The sequence below is a fragment of the Xyrauchen texanus genome, chromosome 30 (genome assembly GCF_025860055.1).
Source record: "Xyrauchen texanus isolate HMW12.3.18 chromosome 30, RBS_HiC_50CHRs, whole genome shotgun sequence".
In the NCBI taxonomy this organism is placed as follows: domain Eukaryota; kingdom Metazoa; phylum Chordata; class Actinopteri; order Cypriniformes; family Catostomidae; genus Xyrauchen; species Xyrauchen texanus.
The window spans coordinates 8,541,017-8,559,611 of record NC_068305.1 but is presented as its reverse complement, the minus strand read 5'-3'; the positions used below and the strand labels follow the sequence as shown (position 1 = coordinate 8,559,611).

Here is an 18,595-nt window from a genome sequence, read left to right as displayed (position 1 = left end):
TGTGTGTCCAACACAGAAACAGGAAGGAGCTATCGAATGGCAGTTAGCATGAAATGGGGTGTCTGCTGCAATGGCCTAGATTATTTTTCTGATTGGTCAGTTGAAATGACGATTAGTTTCCTGTGATGTCAATTAGGGATTGGTGATATCTTCAGAAATTGAATCTATTTTTAGCCTATTGACAATAATCAACATATAATTTATAATTACATTTTTTTTAAATCAGAGGAATCATTTCATCCAATCAGCCATAGTAGCCAAGTAGATTCAATCATTTAAAGCCACTGAATTGAAATCAATTAAAAAATAATAAAGGCATGTTTTCCCCACAGATTTTCACTAAATGAACACAAGTAGAATGAGATTGAATCATTTTCATTGATATGCACTTTTATATTAATATTTTATATGCAATGATACATAGTAGCTTATAAAAAGCAAATTCATCTTCATATATTTTACTAAAAATAATAGTTTGTGAATGAGCAATGTGTGCAAAACTATTTCTAAATGTATTTTTTGTAACCCAGTTGAATATTGCATAATATGACATTTTTACCAAGGGACCCAGTCAAGTTTATTATTTTAATATAATAGTAAATGATTATTATTTTAAAGGGGTCATATAATGCCATTTTTGTACAAGTTAATATGAATCTTTAGGGTCTAAATGAAAACTTTGTAATATACTTTTATTAAAAATTCTCATTAGTGTTTTAAGAAAACACTAATTTTACCTGCTCAAAAACAGCTCTGTTTTCAGCACGCCGTTTCAGTGCATATGACTTTAAATGATAATGAGCTTTGGTCACCCCGCCCCTCCGTTATGGAAAACCTGCCGTAATGTACCCTGAGTGTAAACATTAGCCACATTCATTGTGAAGCGTGCAAGCGATTTGCAAAGATTAATATAAAGGTTAATAAAACGTTACACTTACTTCTTCTGGAGGTGCAGAGGGAATATAAATAGTTGGTACCGAATCTTTTTTCAGCAGCAGCTTCTTAGCAAAACTAGCTTTATACTGACCCTCGTTTATAAAGCAGTCTGGTGAAAAATGATTCGCGCAAACATGAACGCATTGACGTTGCTCGTGGGGAATATTCCCATCGTAAACAAAACTCAGCCACTGCGTCTTCAGCGGTTCAGATTTAGGAACATCAAAATGACTGCTGTGTTCGTTATTACACAGAAGAACAGAACACCACAATCGCTTAGGCGCCATTCTGCTCCAGTGTATCAACAATGATGACGGACTATGATTGACAGCTCGCTCACAAGCGAGGGCGGGTCTGTGTTGAAACACTGCTGTCAATCAACAATCCTGGGAGGGGCGTCCGACCGTGTGACTTCACACGGTCGAACGGCTCGATTTGAGGCAGGGGAAAATATATAAGGAGATTAAAACAAACACTGGATGGATTTTTATCATAATAGGATGGTTGTGTACAGGCACAGCCAACACACATTTCAGTACAATCAACTTGAAAAAGTGCATGTACCATTATATGACCCCTTTAAGGATTGCAATTGTTTAGTACAAAAGTAAAATATTTGTCATATTTCTCTACCTTGGAACTTTTATGTTGACAGTGAAAGTGCAGTGTCAGGGTTTGTTTGTTGTTTACAATGTTCTTCATTTTGTGAAATGCAATCATCTTTTTTTTTTAAATACTGTGCCGTATTCGTAGATTTGTATATTAAGTTGTAGTGGATACTAATGTTTGCAAATTTTGCAAATGTTTGAAGCTGCTATACTTTTCACTATGCATGTGAACCGTTGTAAAAGCGCTTAAAACACGACCCTATGAACCCTGCGTGTGCACAGAACAGTTTTTTTCAGGACAATTATACTGAGGAGCATATAGACCGTTTATGTATTTAATTGCAGACTTTTGTGGCTTAATAATCACATATGATCATATCACCGTTTTGGTGTTATTGTGCAGCCCTGAACAATAATCTCTTAATGGTCAAATAAAAAGCACTTTAAAATCATTGCAGTATTTGAAATATTGCTTAGTTTTATATCATCAGCAAAATCATCACAATCATATCATGAATGCTAGATATATATTGCCCAGCCCTAATGTCAATGGTCGGAAAGAGCATATTATCAGTTAATAATAGAATGTTTTGTTAATTTAATGTGTTTAAGCTTTCTTACTACAAGCTGTTTTAGTCCAGTCCACTGCTGAAGCAAATATTTACAAGCTTTTCTCAGCGTTGGCAGCGACGCAATGGATGGATGTTCATTGTTAGTGCTGCTCAATATAGGGCATTAAATGAATAATTATTTTAGACATTGCAAGTGTAGTTGTCCTTGTGTATCTCTGGTATCAATCTTTGGTATTAAAAGATTTAAAAGGCATATGTAAATATATTTTGTTTATTGATGTCCCTATTAAAATTTTTAAAAAGTTTTTAAATTTGACTGCATCCCAAGACTGTTGTTAGCTGATTGCATGTACCCCCATTCATCAATTTTTATATATATATATATATATATATATATATATATATATATATATATATATATATATATATATATATATATATATATATATATATATATATATATATGGGATGCACCAAACTTATTTGGCCGAAAATGGCTTTTTGTTTTTTTTTTTGGCCGAAAGAGGGAAAAAAGGCAGAAAATATGAGCCGATATATATGCCTCCTGCCCCTCAGTGCTCAGGATTCACTCTCGATCGATATAATCATAATCACAGCGCTACAAAGCAAAAGCCGATGTCAGCTGTGTGGAAATACTATATAATACTAATAAACAGTACCGCCGCAACCTATACGCATACTACGCTGTGTACATACATACTAGTCTGTGTAGGGCACCAACTCCGTAGGAGGGCACCAGAAAGTCCACCGGGTGCCCTTCTCACATGTTATACGTTATTCAAGGACCCAAAAGCAGTTGCGGAACACAGACGATCACTTCACACTCACATCACACAAACAAGACAATCATCTTGACTACTGGTACATGAACAAAGAGTGCTTGCAAGGACTGCACGCAGGTATTTATCTACCCCAAGCACCAGCACAAAGAGAGAGATTATTCAGTGCAGCATCTCATGTTCTTGAGTTGCCCGAAAGCTGAGCAACTTTTGTTCTTGAAGAGAAACCTGACACTTTTACTTAACTAGAAAGCAGCTCAATTTGTTATGCATTTAGCAATTACATCAAAATTAGTTTAGCCCTGCAAAACTTTGTTCTTCACTTGAGGCTACATCTGTCGTTTACAGTTGAGTTTGGTTTTAGTTCAATTACTGCTGTTTTGCACAATTTTATATTAAAATATAAATACATTTACATAAACAGAATAGAGGCCCTCTGCCATTCTGTGTTTTGCCTGTTGTTTTCATTAAAATGACTGCGTAGCATATTTCAACTTTTTATATTTGCAAGATGCTAGCCTAGAGCTGCTAAGTTCATTACTTGACTGCTGTTTTGCATATCATTAAAGTTTTCTAAAATGTTACATTTATTGGATAATTGGTCAAATAAAAAAATCTGTTAAATTTGATAATTTAAGAATAATATAGTTATATTTTTTCTGTCCAATTTTGGTGTGTTTCAATAAAAGTGTGATCATTTTATTGATTTGTAGTTTTCATTAAATTAATTCAATTAGATTCATTAAATTCATGAAATTAATTGAAAAGTATAATATTAATACAACTAAGTTTAAAAAAATATATTTTAAAATGGGCATTAAAAAAAAAAAGTCATTTTCAGCCAAGTGCATCCTGAATTTTGGGTTTCGGCCCAGAATTTTCTTTTCGGTGCATCACTAATATATATACTAAGCATGTGCACATTTTTCTAAAGGATGGATTATTTTGGGAAAGCACAAGGGCTAATGTCAGGAACACAATTTCTAGTTTGAATTTCAATTTCTAAATGTAACTCCTCAAACTAATATTAACCCGTACCAATATGGAGACCTACAGATTTGTGTGACTGTATTTCATGGCCTCTTTTTGGTATGTGCAGGTGTTTGTCCTGTCCACTCACCCGTATGGCTGCAGGGTGATTCAGCGTATCCTGGAGCACTGCACTCAGGAGCAGACCCTGCCTATACTGGAAGAACTCCACCAGCACTCTGAGCAGCTGGGACAGGTATGACTCCATGACACCAACATACAGAGAGGGGAATCTTTGGTGAATACCACTCCTACTATAGTTTAGGATCTTATTGGGTGGCCTCTTACTATTCTATAAAATATATCCTATAAATGATGTTGAGATGTGTGCGCATAAACCTTCTACAAGGGATTAGATTCCATCCCACCAATCAAACTTAATCTGATTCAGTGTTTTTTTTGGTTGGTTTACAATGAACCCAAAAGGTTTTTGGACACTAAATTCACATGAAAAGTATGTATTTCATTCCATTGAACAAAATATTAAAATGATGTGTGATCTTTGCAACAATGTTTCTAGACTCTCAGAACTAATTTTACCCAAAACTGCAGTTACTTTAACCAACTGGTGTCAAGGTGACTGCAAAGTCCCTTGCAGTTCACACAGGTGTTCAAGTAGCTCAAGTGGACTCTTTTGCGGTTCTGGTGCACACTCGAGTTTGGAAAACAGCGTTCACACCACCCAAACGAACCAAATTTTGACGTCATACGAACTCTGGTGCACACTAAAAATGCTTTTGTGAAAGCACACTTTCATTCATGTCACCACTGCATTCATGTTTTACTCAATCCAAATTTTTCATTGTTAACATTATTTAAATTAAGAGAGCATTGGCTACATTAACACAGCATCATATAAACTGGATCAAATAACCTCCTGTTTCACTCAACCGTTACTTGATTTAAAAAGACATGCACAAACTGCACGGCAGCGCACTCTCTCTTAACTTAGCAAGTTAAGCCATGTGAAAAAAGTTAATAGTAAATAATCTAATCATGTTAAGCCAAGCACACACTATCTGTCGACATTACCTGGTGTCTTGAGCATAGATGTTGATGCTGATATATTTAATTGAGCATTGTAATAATGTTGGATTGCATAATACATACATTTATGGCTGTTCTTGACGCAACGCTATTGAATGGCTTCAGTAGACTTGAAATGCAGTGCTCAAGTGACATGGAAAACTTATATGGTGTTTCATGTCCGTTTGGATCAAGGAGGGTGATTAAATGATGCCAAAAAAAATAATCTTGTTTCAAAGTTGGGTGTGACCCAACAAAATTGAGAAACACTGCCTTTGCGTTATTGGACAGGAGGCCATCTAATAAGATGAACTGAGCTGTAGTGGGTTGGGGTGCTTAGATTGCATGATGTTTTCTGCATGACTTGCATATGTTCATTTTATACCTTTTGCCTACTTAAATATAGCATGTTCAGTCACTGTGAAAGGATGTTCATGTGTCCAGTTAGATGTGCTGATGGATATTAATGATGCAAAACATCACCCACTCCTTGCCCCCCACTTATTTTATCTAGAAGTATCAAGGCGTTTCATTGGAGATGACCCCCAAAACATATTATACAGTGTCCAGCGATGCACTGTTCAAGGTCAGAGTCACATGCCTTCCTCCCACTCACGAGAACCTCCTGGCGTCTCCTCGTCTCCCTCCTAACCAGCCTGTGTCTAACACCTAGATGCCTCTCCAGTCACTATTTGTTCTTCAGGGTTCCTGTCACTCACACTGTTTCACACATGCCTTCCTTTCTTCATGACCACCTCCTGCTCTGCTGTCTTTCTGAAGTTCAGCCTTTCTACAGTATAGATCTTATTCGGAGTAGATGCCTTATCTAAATTTACACAAACAAAGCTGTGAGGTATAGAAGAACGGTATGTTCAATGTTAAAATACAAAAAAACAAAACATGGTTTGTCAGAAATTAGCATTTTTTTTCCATCATTCAAAAGGTCCTGCGGCTCATAGTCCAAAGCGACAAATAACGTAATTAATGTCAGCTGGTCAAACACTTCACACCAGAGCACATATACTAATGCACAAACAACTGAAAACTTCAGCGATAGAGGCAGTTGTCATTGTAATATAGGATTCTAAATGGCCTATTCGGAGTATTAGTATTTTATGCAATCAGTCCTCCATAACATTGTTGAACCAACATGCAGGATTACTTGAGGCCGCTGTCACACACAACTCTTCACATCCTCAAAAAATTACATGCCATCACCCCCCTCATATAAACATTCAGCCAGTGAACCGGAATATGAGTGCATAGCAAATTAAGTTGCATTCATGTAAATCTCTAGACTATAAGCATGTTTCACTCTTAGACTAAATATCGAGTTTGTGTGTATGTTAAGCACAGAGATGTGGCTTATTTGTCGCATTTTTCATGAAACATAAAAAGAATATGAAAAACAGTTACAGACGATTACTTGCAGCACACACTCCCCATTAAAACAGGCCCAAATGCAACGTTATACAATGCGTAGATCAGTGGCTCTAAACCTTGAGTGCTGGACCCTCATATCTTAAACCAGTCTCAAGGAATTTTCATTTTTGAATGAACCGTTCTTTAACACTGCATATTTTAATTTCAATATTTTCATTGCAATAAAAATACTAAATATGAACTTTTATCCGATATCAAATTTTGTCAAAACATTTACATTTATGCATTTGGCAGACTAATCAAGGACACAGTGGTGGTGGCCATGGAGATCAAACCATCAACCTTCTGATTAACAGTTATGTACTTTAGCCCACTATGCTACCACCACTCCTTTCCAGTAACGGAACAGTATTATAACATGGAATTTCTCACCATTTGTCCTACATTTGTTTAATTTGTTGACAAGGATTCACTTTACACTGACCTTTTACATTTCTGTTGTTACTGATCAGTATTTTAAAGACCTCAAACATTAACCTGACTTTTAACCTGAAGTTTTCTATTTTTGGAAATAAATTGACCATTTGAAATAATATACCTACCGTATTTTCTGGTATAAGTTGCGTTTATGTAATTGTTTTCATCCTAAAGGTCCTGCAACTTTTAGTCCAAAGCTACTTTTACATGATGCGTAGGCTAGGGCTATACTGTAACGTCAGCCGCTCCAACGTGCTGCTCACCAAAACACAAACATTGAAACCTCAGTCATAGAGACGGAAACATTTGAAAGTATGCCTATTCAGAGTATTTTGCCTTTGCGTTTTTTCATGAAACATAAACGGAATAAGAGAAACTGTTGCACACCATTACTGAAAGCAAATTCTCCCGATTAAAACAAGCCCCAGTGCACTGTTATATGATGTGTAGATGCTGAAGTAATCTTCAGGGAATGCTTCTTGACGTCTGATTCTGAGCGGTTGAAGGGAAGCCAGACTAGTCCTAATGTCTACTGTATACAACCTCTGTCAGTGTGACTTGTACACAAAATGTGACTTAACTGGGATTTTTTCCTCAACACATGCTGAGCGACGGAAGGGAAGTTGGCGACTCCTGGATTCTAATGCCTGCCGCATGCAAACTCTGTCAGGCTATCAGTAACTTACACACGGGTGCAACTTAGCTGTTTTTTGTTCGTTTTGCTGAACAATGCAATTTTGACCAGGTGTGACTTAATTTCCTAAAAATACGAATTTTACGTCCCACAAATGGAGGCGTAGCCGCAAACAAAAACCAGTATACTTTCCGCTTACGCCTAAACAATATATTCAACTGTACTTCTAACCCCCGCAGCATTGTTTTTGTTCATGCCAAACTAAAATGGGTTCTTCTCTGACTAAAGTCTATTTTTTTTTTTTCTCTCCACCTGCTTTTTTGGTTAATCTCTCAGTAAGTTTCTGGCTCTCTTGGATTTCTTCTGAATAATTTTTCCTGCTTCACCGAGACTTCTCTCTAGAGCTCCTCGGACCAACAATATTGATTTGAAGCATGCATCCTTAATACCTGAATTAACCTTGTTCAAATGAACCTACCCAAAGCAATAAAGTAGTGACTGCTCCTACCAATTCGAGGGATCACTCTAAAGTTAATGCAGGCCGGAGGCTTTTAACCAAATGCTTCATGTCTTGATTGAGATTTTTACATTGACTTGCTCAGGTTGACACCACCTTCCATCTGAATGTTGGTGTGTCTGTATTTGAGTGGTTGCTGTGTGTTCTTATTGGGCCATATGACCAATTATTGATTGCATAATGTGGGAGATTAGAGTATTAAATCAGAAGTAGCAATGAGTTTCTGTTTTTGGAGTCACCCCAGAGAGGGGCTGGAGATTTCAGCTTTTTAAGGTCAATTGTTTTATTGTGAGGGTATGTGGTTACAATGACCTTAACCATGTTGTACTAGTATGCCATTTCTTGTTCCGTCTTGTAATGTTTACATGCCCTCTTTTTCTCTCCCCCTTTCTTTCTGTTCTGTTTCTGTCTTCACCCACAGGATCAGTATGGTAACTATGTGATCCAGCATGTTTTGGAGCATGGGCGTCCAGAGGATAAGAGCAAGATTGTGGCGGAGGTCAGAGGGAAGGTTCTGGCGCTGAGTCAGCATAAGTTTGCAAGGTCAGTAAATTCTGACAGATCCAGTGAGGCACTTACAGTTGAAGACAAAATTATTAGCTCCCCTATGAAATTTCAATTCTTTCAAATATTTCCCAAGTGATGTTTAACAGAGCAAGGGTATTTTAACACCGTATTTCTTATATTTTTCCTCTGGAAAAAGCCTTATTTATTTAAATTTGCCTGGAATTAAATAATTATAAAAAATTAAAAAAAAAAAACTGCTACGGTCAATATTATTAGCCCCCTTAAGAAATTCTGTTTGATTGGCTACGGAACTAACCACTGTTATCCAATGACTTCCCTAATTAATCCCCCAAGCCCCCAAACAACAAGTGAAGTAATATATAACTGTCAAGACAAAATACATTTTAGACTGAGAAAAATAATTGTTAATGTTCACAAAGGAGAAGGATATACAAATTTATCAAAGCGTTTTCAGGTGTCAAGAAATGCCGTGAGAAGTATTATCAAGAAGTTTGGAGAGACCCACACAGTGGAGAACAAGACTGGCAGAGGCAGGAAGCGAACGATTTCGAAAACCTTAACAAGAAAACTGGTGAGAGAGGTTTCTAAAGACCCAAGAACAACTGCCAAGACAATAGTGACTGATTTAGCTAAGTCTGGGATTGACGTCTCAATGAAGACAGTCACTAGAGCCCTGCACAGGAATGGACTGCGCGGTTGCAGACCAAGAAAAACTCCACTTCTGAAGAAGAGACACCTCCAAGCTAGACTCAAGTTTGCAAAGGACAAACTAGAGAAACATGATGCACACTGGAAACGTGTCCTTTGGTCAGATGAGACAAAACTAGAGCGCTCTGGCCATAGAGATATTGCCTATTTTTGGAGAAAGAAGGGAGCGGCACTCAACCCAAAGAACACCGTTCCCGCAGTGAAACATGGCGGTGGGAGTATAATGCTGTTGGGATGTTTCAGTGCGTCTGGAACTGGGAATCTCATCAGGGTCGAAGGAATCATGAAAAAGGGAGACTACGAGAAGATTTTGAAAGACAACCTCAGGCAATCTGCAACCAAACTTGGTTTGGGTCGACATTTCGTCTTCCAGCATGATAACGACCCAAAGCATACCTCACTTCTGGGGAAGAACTACCTCCAAACGAGCAAAGTAAACGTCCTTGACTGGCCTGCACAAAGCCCAGACTTGAATCCCATAGAAAATCTGTCAGCCACATTGAAGACTAGAGTCCATGCCAAGAGTCCAACAAATCTTGAGGAGCTTTAGAGATTTGCTAAGGAGGAATGGGCTGTGAGGACTTGAGAACTACAACAAACGACTAAAGGCTGTTATCAAGCAAAATGGATACAGTATTGACTAACATCAAAGGACTAATAATTTTCACATTTTTTAATTCTTGGTTATAACTTTGTTTCTATTTGTATTATAAACAATCTGAGTTGCCTAAATAAACTATTGTTTAGAAATGCTATGTTGGAAAAAATCTTTGCTCCATTAAACAACACTTGGGAATTATTTGAAAAATAACTAAATATTTCAAAGGGGGCTAATCATTTTGTCTTCAACTGTACATGGAAGTGAATGGGCAATGTTTTAATGTTAAAATACTTTTTCAGCAGTATAGCCACAAGACATAAATATGATTTTAGTGTGATAAAATCACTTACTAAGGGTCAGATTTAGTGTTTTATCAGGAAAGCATCCCATTCTAGTTAACATCTGAAAGATATCGTAAGAGCAGTTCACGTTCATTCTAAATTATAAACTTCTCAAAAGACATCTGCTGAATGTCCTTTTGAAATTCAATAGGAAATGTCTTATAGACATATTACAGTTGATTAAACAATCTAAAAGATAAGTCTTCCAGATGTAAACACAAGGTTCTGCTATCAGGGCACAGTACTTCTGTAGTACCAGAATTTGGTTATGAAGACAACATAGAATCTCAATTTGATCTTAAATTAGTTTTAATTAATATTTTAATTTGGGAGAGAAGTGTGCAAAAGAATGTCATGATGCAAAAAAAAATGTTAATGGTTCTGACAAAAGGTTTGATTGTCTTTATGGCAAATAACTTATTTCTTGATTATAGTATTACATATGACCTGCACATGCTCTTGACAGGCTTTAAAGCCAATGCAATAGTTAAATTTGAGACCTCAGATTTGCCTAATAGTATTTTGTGTGTTTGTCTCTTGTAGTAATGTTGTAGAGAAGTGTGTGATTCATTCGTGCCGTGCGGAGAGGGCCCTGCTCATAGATGAGGTGTGCTGTCAGAAGGATGGCCCTCACAGCGCCCTCTACACTATGATGAAGGACCAGTATGCTAATTATGTGGTGCAGAGAATGATTGACATGTCTGAGCCTGCCCAGCGCAAGATCATCATGCACAAGGTATAAATATGGAATGAGGATTTAAGTGTTGTATTATTCGGGAATCAAACTGTGCTGGATCTTCTTGAGAAAAGAGATTATTGTTCTGTAATAATACATTTCATCTGCCTTGAAAATTTTTATTTTTGGAAACAAAGATGCTAAAAAACACTCTGAAATGGTATGATATTTAAAGTCGGAAACCATAGGTAATACTGAGATACTGTTGTATGTTGCAGCAACACATTGTAATGACATGGATGTTTTAATCCTGTGAAATGTGATATTTGCACCCAGAGGAGAAGAAATGAACAGCTCTTTATTGATAAATTCATATAGACTATGAATACAGCCAGAAAGTGAATATTCTGAAGAAAAAAACAATGACTAGGCATGAAATTAAAACATTAGGTTGCGTGAGCGGGAGCAGTCTTCGTGGAGCACAGACTCATTCGCTCGCTTGTGCCTCATTCGACCTCAGCTCTCTCGACGTCCACTCTAGGCGATTGCAAGACTAAGAGAAGGCTAAATAACATCCAATGAGTACAAACTGCAAATACATTATTTTGTGATATGTTTTCACATTTCAGAAAACAGTCACCTTGTGGGGAAAAAACAAAGCAGTCAACTAGATGACCCATGGCCTGAGCTTTTTTTTTGGTTGAAACACCCAACTTCCTGGCAATAACATTTTATTTATTTTATTTTTAAGTAACATTAGTGTTTCCCCTATATGCATTCAGGAGCGGCACTGCCCCGCTGCTGAACTGAGCGCAACAACACACATGCCAGTACCAGTTAGTTGTACGCTTATACTGTGTTAAATGGGACACATGTATGAAGCGAGAGGGATGCCACCATATACACGCACATACTCGGTGACGTCATCGCATAGCAGCTGTTAGCGAGTGGAACACATACACAACAAAGCAGCAGGAGACCCAAACATGATACCTCTTTTTACTCTGATAACTTTGGCAAAGGTAGCAGAAATTTAGGGCTCCTGACTGTGACTAAAGAGTCACATCTTGTAATAATTTTTCCTACCGGTGAGACTTAAAATATAGTGTAGTAATCTCTCAATATAATAATCTCTCAAAATATGAATGTTCTAATAATTTTTTGGGGGGTTTTGATCAAAGAACAGAAAGGGTATTAAAAGAGACAGTATTCAATGACAAATTTGTTGCGTGGATCTAGTCTTCGGACACATTACACCGAACAACTTATACACAACACGCTGTGAAAGGATCTCGCTGCTGATCAATTCATGACTAGACTACACAATTACTGGTGAATGAAATTTTAAACATCTACCAGCCAGTTGCAAAATATATTAAATTTAGTAGCATAGCATTAAATTTGGTTGCAGATGCGAGTGATTTCCTCTTCGATCTTGGGATTTAAGAATCAATATCGTTCAAATGAAGATCGCAATTAATCGTAAAAACGATATTTTTACCCACCCCTAGTCAAAAACACACGTGACCATGTTGGGCTTGTTGTGTAAACGCTCATCCGTTCAAACAGCAGCTAAGCACCTCCTACTCACCTGTCAATCAACCACTGCCCTCATACAAGTGTTTCAAACGTTGCTTATTACCTGCGGTTTTGAATGGAAGTGAATTAAATTACTACTTATTATTAGTAGTATATTACATAAGTGAATATTACATAACAACTGTATACAGTAGTAATATGTTTTTGGTGTTCTTTTCCCTTTAAAATTAGTTTTATTATGGCAAGGCTTTCATTTTGAAGTGTGTTATTTTGATGGAAGCTTCGCACTTCCGGAAAAGCCGGTGTCATGATCTGCCGGTGAAATTGAGTCCCTAGAACCTTTTGTGTTATATCAACGGCTTTGAAACTATGTGTATTATGAAAAGCACTATACATATGAACAAGAATATGATTTGTTTATTTTTTTTATTTTAAATAATTTTCCCTTCAAGCCATAAATGTCCTATTTACAAAGTTATTGTAATTTTTTAGGATTTCTACTCAGGCAGTGAATATAGTACTCATTAAAAGTTCTAAGAGCCAGTGGAATCACTGTGACATCTGACGCGGACTCATTTGACCACGACACCTGTCGCTACGTGACCCAATGTGATTTTTAACTGCAAAAGGCTGCTATTTAATAAAATAAATATGTAGTCTGTATGTGCCTCACGCTACAAAGTGAATTTGCACTCTGCTCACTGTCATCTGCTTCAAACACAGCATGCAGTTGTCATGTTGGAGTTATCCATGTATGAGCCAAGGAGCTCTTTAAGGTGTGAAACGCAACACCTGCTCCACACATTGACAGACGCTTACATTTAAAGCACACAGCGCATGTAATCTAATACATTTATCTCATTAAATCGCAGCCTTTGCAGTTTAATAATCACACTAGGACATAATGTGATTTAATGACATAATGTATGTAATGACATCCGTACTTCAGATATATCAGGTTTTGTTATCAGAGCATTTTCATGAGTACAAGTACTTAAGTGATTTCCATGGCTACTTTGCTTGTCTCGAGAGAGAACATATTCCTGCATGCGTCATGAGTGGAGTACGCACAGCCTGAGGTGAAATGAGATTTGTATACATCTGATCCAGATATCCTCTTTTTTTAATAATTGTTTTATTAATTATATTTAAAATGTAACATTAACATGACAGAAATTTTAGGTGCAGCCATTAAGATTTGTTTTTAAATAAAGCCAAACATAAATGTGTAAAAATGTAAAAAGTTTAACAGGGACAAAATTAACTGACTAGTAAATCCAGTGTCATCTAGCAGCATCAAAACCGTTTAGTTGACTAGTCTAGCACATCCCTAATCGGGGCACCCCTATGCACCAGAACACAGAAGTTCTTTAGTGTATCTGGCATCAAATGTATTTGCGCTTTATCACACAGTAACACGTTGACGTAGCTATTAATGTATGCCGTCATTAAACAGAGACCCTCCCCTCGAAATCAGAACAAAAGTGGTCAAAAGAAATGCTTAATATGATGGCCAGAGGTAATCTGAGATGGTCTCGCCTGTTCACTTGTGATCGGATCACTCAAAACGCATATCTTAATATTAAGTGTACACAGGGCCACAGGTGACATCTTAAACCTTTTCTTGTGCCATGTGTTCCAGATCCGGCCCCATATCGCCACTCTCCGCAAATACACGTATGGGAAACACATCCTGGCAAAGCTGGAGAAGTACTACATGAAGAGTGGATCAGACCTGGGTCCCATCGGTGGCCCCACCAATGGCCTCATGTAGGGGCCTCAAACCCAATCCTCGCCCTCTCTCCCCCAAATCACTTCAAGTATGGGCATCTCTTCTCCACCGTGGAGATCTGTCACGCCCTTTAGAAAGGAAAGGAAAGGAAATGAAATGAAGTGTGCTTCACCTAAGAATGCTTTGACCGTGCCCCTTTGCTGTCCCTGATGCAGTCACCGTTGCCCCCCCCCTCCCCCAAATCAGAGAGAGCATGGTCTGTCAGCTATTTATGGGTAAAGCACAACACCATTGTTTATGATGTAATTGATGTAACTGACGGTTTACGTTTTCTTTTCTAGTAAATATCTTGTACATTTTTTTTACCTTGTAAATTCTCTGTAGAAAAAGAAATGTTTGCTGAAAATTTACAATTCTTACAATTTACACCAGCAAGTGACTTTATAAGGCCAAACTGAGCAATCCTTTTTAATTCTTTCTCCTTTACTCTTTTGTTTTTATATCCAGACTTTTGAATAGCACAGTTAGGAAGTTTCATATTTAAGGCCCGTTCAAGCACGATGGTACACATGCCAAAGCTGCTGATGAAGTTGACCAGTCAGCTGGTCTCCAAGAACTTGCTCGTAGATGACCACTTTCGTCTGCCGTCCCGTTGAGTTATGTGCTGTTAAGAGATCCTTAACTGATCATAGATCTTCGTTTCCTAGAGTTCTGCCATTTAAATGGGGGTCATTTTTGGCACGGCCTCGCTTCTTTCTGTCCCTCATGTGCGCACCTCTTTGCAACCAAGCTTAATTTACGATGTCCTCCATCTTTGTTTTTTGTTTTAACTGACCCAACATGTAGTAAAGTATGCATTTGGTTGCAAAATACTATTTGCCACACTGACCACATCACTTGGTGCTTTGAATGACGTGTAAGGCACGGTCGCCCTTTTTAACGTTTTAAAACGAGGAGCACAGCGATGAGTTGTATCATGTTAGGCTGTTGAAACCTGGAATAATCTTTCCATTTTGGGGTGGGGGGTTCATGAGGCATGGAGGGGGGAGGGAGATTCGGCATGCTTTGTCTGGATATAATGTTTAACGGAATGATTTTCGTTGTCATCATGTTTGTGGAACATCTGTCGAGTAGTTTTTTTTGAACACTGCCCTAGAAACGGTATGGTTATGTACTGATTATCAACTCTTAGATTTGTATTAGCTTAGGCAAAATGTATAGCATCTTTATGTACAAGTAAATATTAAATTGTTGCTCTCGGGTGGGGTGAAGACTGCGCTCACACATGGCGCCCTTCGGAGCAGAGAGGCGAGGTAGATGGCCGATGTCCCTGTCCTGCTGTCTGTGGTGCCATCCCAGGACTTTTAGCTTTGAAAGGGAGGAGAACGGAATAGATTTTTATAAACGCGAGAAGGGGGCAATACGCAAAATGATGAGTTTTCAGAGAATGGACAGGGGGCAGCCGTCTTCTGCTACACAACCTTTCTGAATGGCTAGTATATTAATGGCTTTTGTTCCTTTGCTTCATATGAATAAATGTAGAATACATGTAGTATATGTGGAGTTATTAAGTGTAAGTTTATTAGTTGAATAGAAAAAACGAATCTAGTTGTGACGTTGGACAGGCCTTGCTAAATTGCGTAGTGATTGCTTTTATTTTGTCTTGTACAGTTGTACATTTGTAAACGTTAACGCTGTAAATGGAATGTCTTTTACACTTTTGGGGGACGAAAAAATTAGCAAAAATGTGCATTTTGATGTGTGAATATTTCATCACTCCCCTCGAATATAATGTATACAGTTTTCCTTGAACATGCATTATTTTATGGATGAAAAAATCTTTTTATGGCATCACAATCTCAAGATGGTTTTGTTTTTAATCCGTTCTTGAAAAGGTCTGCCTCTCGATGTACCTGGAGCAGTGACACCTTCTGTTGACATTGTCATTTTGACGTGTGGCAGTTGAATAATTAAGAATTAATTCATTATATATATAAATAAAACCATGGGGCTGTCTTTGGCCCTACCTGCTACCATGGAAATTTCACAGGACACGACAAGAATTATTTTTGTATAAAGGAGTGCTGTATTTTGGAGCAGCCACTAACTTGTAAGCAAAATAATTGTAAGATATTGTCAATTATATAAATATGAACATATGAGTTTTGTCACACTGTCAAAGTCATGTACATTTTCAGGTGGCCTTATGTACATTTCCAGATGTTAGACTAGGAGAAAATAACTCATTTTTTTGGAAGCAGAATTGTGACTATCTATTAAACTGTTCTTCTAACATTTGATATATGTGTCTGAAGTGCTTATTAATTATGCAATCTAAATGCACACCCACTCTCTGAAAGGTGTATACTGGATTAAATGCAATTGAAACATTTGTTGCATACTGTCAATTACCACATCCCTCTGTTAGAAAACATTATCATTAAACTTAATGGAGGACTGTGTGCGGATCAGAGTAAAATTCAGAAAAGCTTATACACTGATCAGCCTCATCATTATTGTGTTTGTGTTCTTGCATAAATTTAAAGGAATATTCCGGGTTCAATACAAGTTATGCTCTATCGACAGCATTTGTGGCATAATTTTGATTACCCCAAAGATTTAGTTTGACTCGACCTTCCTTTTATTAAAGAAACAGTGCAAGTGAATGGGTGCCAAAATTTGGAAGCTCCAAAATCCACATAACGGCGGCATAAAAGTAATCCATATGAGATCAATATTCAAGTCATTTTGTTATCATATTCTCCTCCCTGCCCAGTAGGGGGCAATATGCATGTTGAATGTGAATCACCAAAAACAAGAAAAAGAATATGAAACTGAAGTGGACATTGACTGGGCAGGGAGGAGACTTTCTAGTAAACAAAAGGACAAATATTGATCGGTTTCTCACCCACACCTATCATATCGCTTCAGAAGACATGGATTAATACACAAGAGATGCCTGGAGTACTTTTATGCTGCTCTTATGTGGATTTTGGAGCTTCAAAATTTTGGCACCTATTCACTTGCATTGTAAGGACCTACAGAGCTGAGAAACTCTGCTTAAAATCTTCATTTGTGTTCTGCTGATGAAAGTCATACACATCTGGGATGGCATAAGGGTAAGTAAATAATGAGAGACTTTTCATTTTTGGTTGAACTATCACTTTATCGTAATTTTAGTGTGAAATCACAACACTAATACAATAAAATCACTCATTAACCTTTTCCTGCATAAAGTTATGGCCAAATTTGCAACTTTATTGCCATGACAATTTAAAAATGTTTACTACTTAAACATGAGTTTTAACAGAAGAATTAATGTAAGTGCTTTTATGAAATTATAAGCTTCAAATTTCTGCCTTTAAACCCTCATAAAAAACATTCCATTCACTTCCATTGTATGTGCCTCTCTGTAACCTCCATATTTATTTGTGGTACATAACATTATGCCACAAATGTTATATTTTTATATAAAAAATGTATTTGGTTCAAGTTTAAAAAGTTCATACTCAGTTTTTAATAACAAAATAATAAAATTATATTTACACTATTTAAATATTCAGTTTCATGGAATTTTCATACATTTAAAATTCTTAAATCTTAAAGATTGAAATATTTTTTGAGTGCACAATTTTAAATGTAATATTAATAAAAATTATCATAATGTTAAGGTAAGTTTTAATGCACAAAAAGGAAAAAAGCACAAACACGTTTCACAATAGGTGCTTATGTAATGTATGTGTGTCCCCAGCAGATGGCGCTGTTTCACAGTGTTCTTGTTACCGATGACGGTTCTTCAAACTCAAACTCTCCTGTTGTCATGGTAACTTGCATCAAAACCACATTAAATGTGCAGTGTAGTGTTTGGAGTATGTTGTGTATGCAGTATGTGCACTCGTTAAGCCCAAATTGGACATTTATTAAGAACGCAGGCAGCTGCAAAGAGACATGTTTTGAAAGGTATACTTATTTTAAGAGCCAGTCCAATTTCCTGGGTAATTTGCGTAGATGACTCTAATCAGTTTCACAAATATTTAGAGGTTGGTTTCGTTGATTTGATGACGGACCCCCTGAGGAGGGGAAACATATTACATCATTTTTGGTGATAAAAAAAACTGCAGGAGGTGACATTTCCCCAAATACTAAGCCTAGAAATGTGAGATTATTACTTTCCAAATGATAACGCTCCATTTAAAGACTTTAAAGTTTTATTTGAGAAACCCGCATCAAAAAGGGAAATACTAGATGCCTTTTATTGAATCATTCTAGACGAATTAGACTTTACTAAAACACTGTCTGCCAGATAAACTGCTTGGATTTTTAAATTTCCCCCCTTTGGACAATCTTAAACTGGTGGCAGGTTGAATGAGGCCACTAAATAAGAGCTCAAGGGCTGTTGTGTTTTCTCTACAACCATGAGTGTGGATCAGACTTTAGGTGGTATGAAACAGAGCTGCTTTTAAAACTGATTGTAATGGCAAATCCCTG

The 18,595-nt window shown here is 37.2% G+C and overlaps 1 protein-coding gene across 7 annotated transcripts in view; it reads left to right on the top strand.

The window, feature by feature from the left end:
- The window catches only part of LOC127624132 (pumilio homolog 2-like), a 64,753-nt gene extending 48,181 nt beyond the window's left edge, over window positions 1–16,572 (top strand). For 2 of the 7 annotated variants that reach the window (XM_052098811.1, XM_052098807.1), the window contains exons 19-22: window positions 4,016–4,141; window positions 8,404–8,525; window positions 10,704–10,896; window positions 14,018–16,571. In XM_052098811.1, coding sequence (XP_051954771.1) covers window positions 4,016–4,141; window positions 8,404–8,525; window positions 10,704–10,896; window positions 14,018–14,149 — 573 coding nt within the window. In that variant the 3' untranslated portion in view covers window positions 14,150–16,571. Of the gene's footprint in view, window positions 1–4,015; window positions 4,142–5,485; window positions 5,558–8,403; window positions 8,526–10,703; window positions 10,897–14,017 lie in introns of all 7 variants that reach the window. The other 5 variants (XM_052098805.1, XM_052098804.1, XM_052098806.1 and 2 more) reach the window with 5 other exon arrangements.
- The last annotated feature ends 2,023 nt before the right edge of the window (window positions 16,573–18,595 follow it).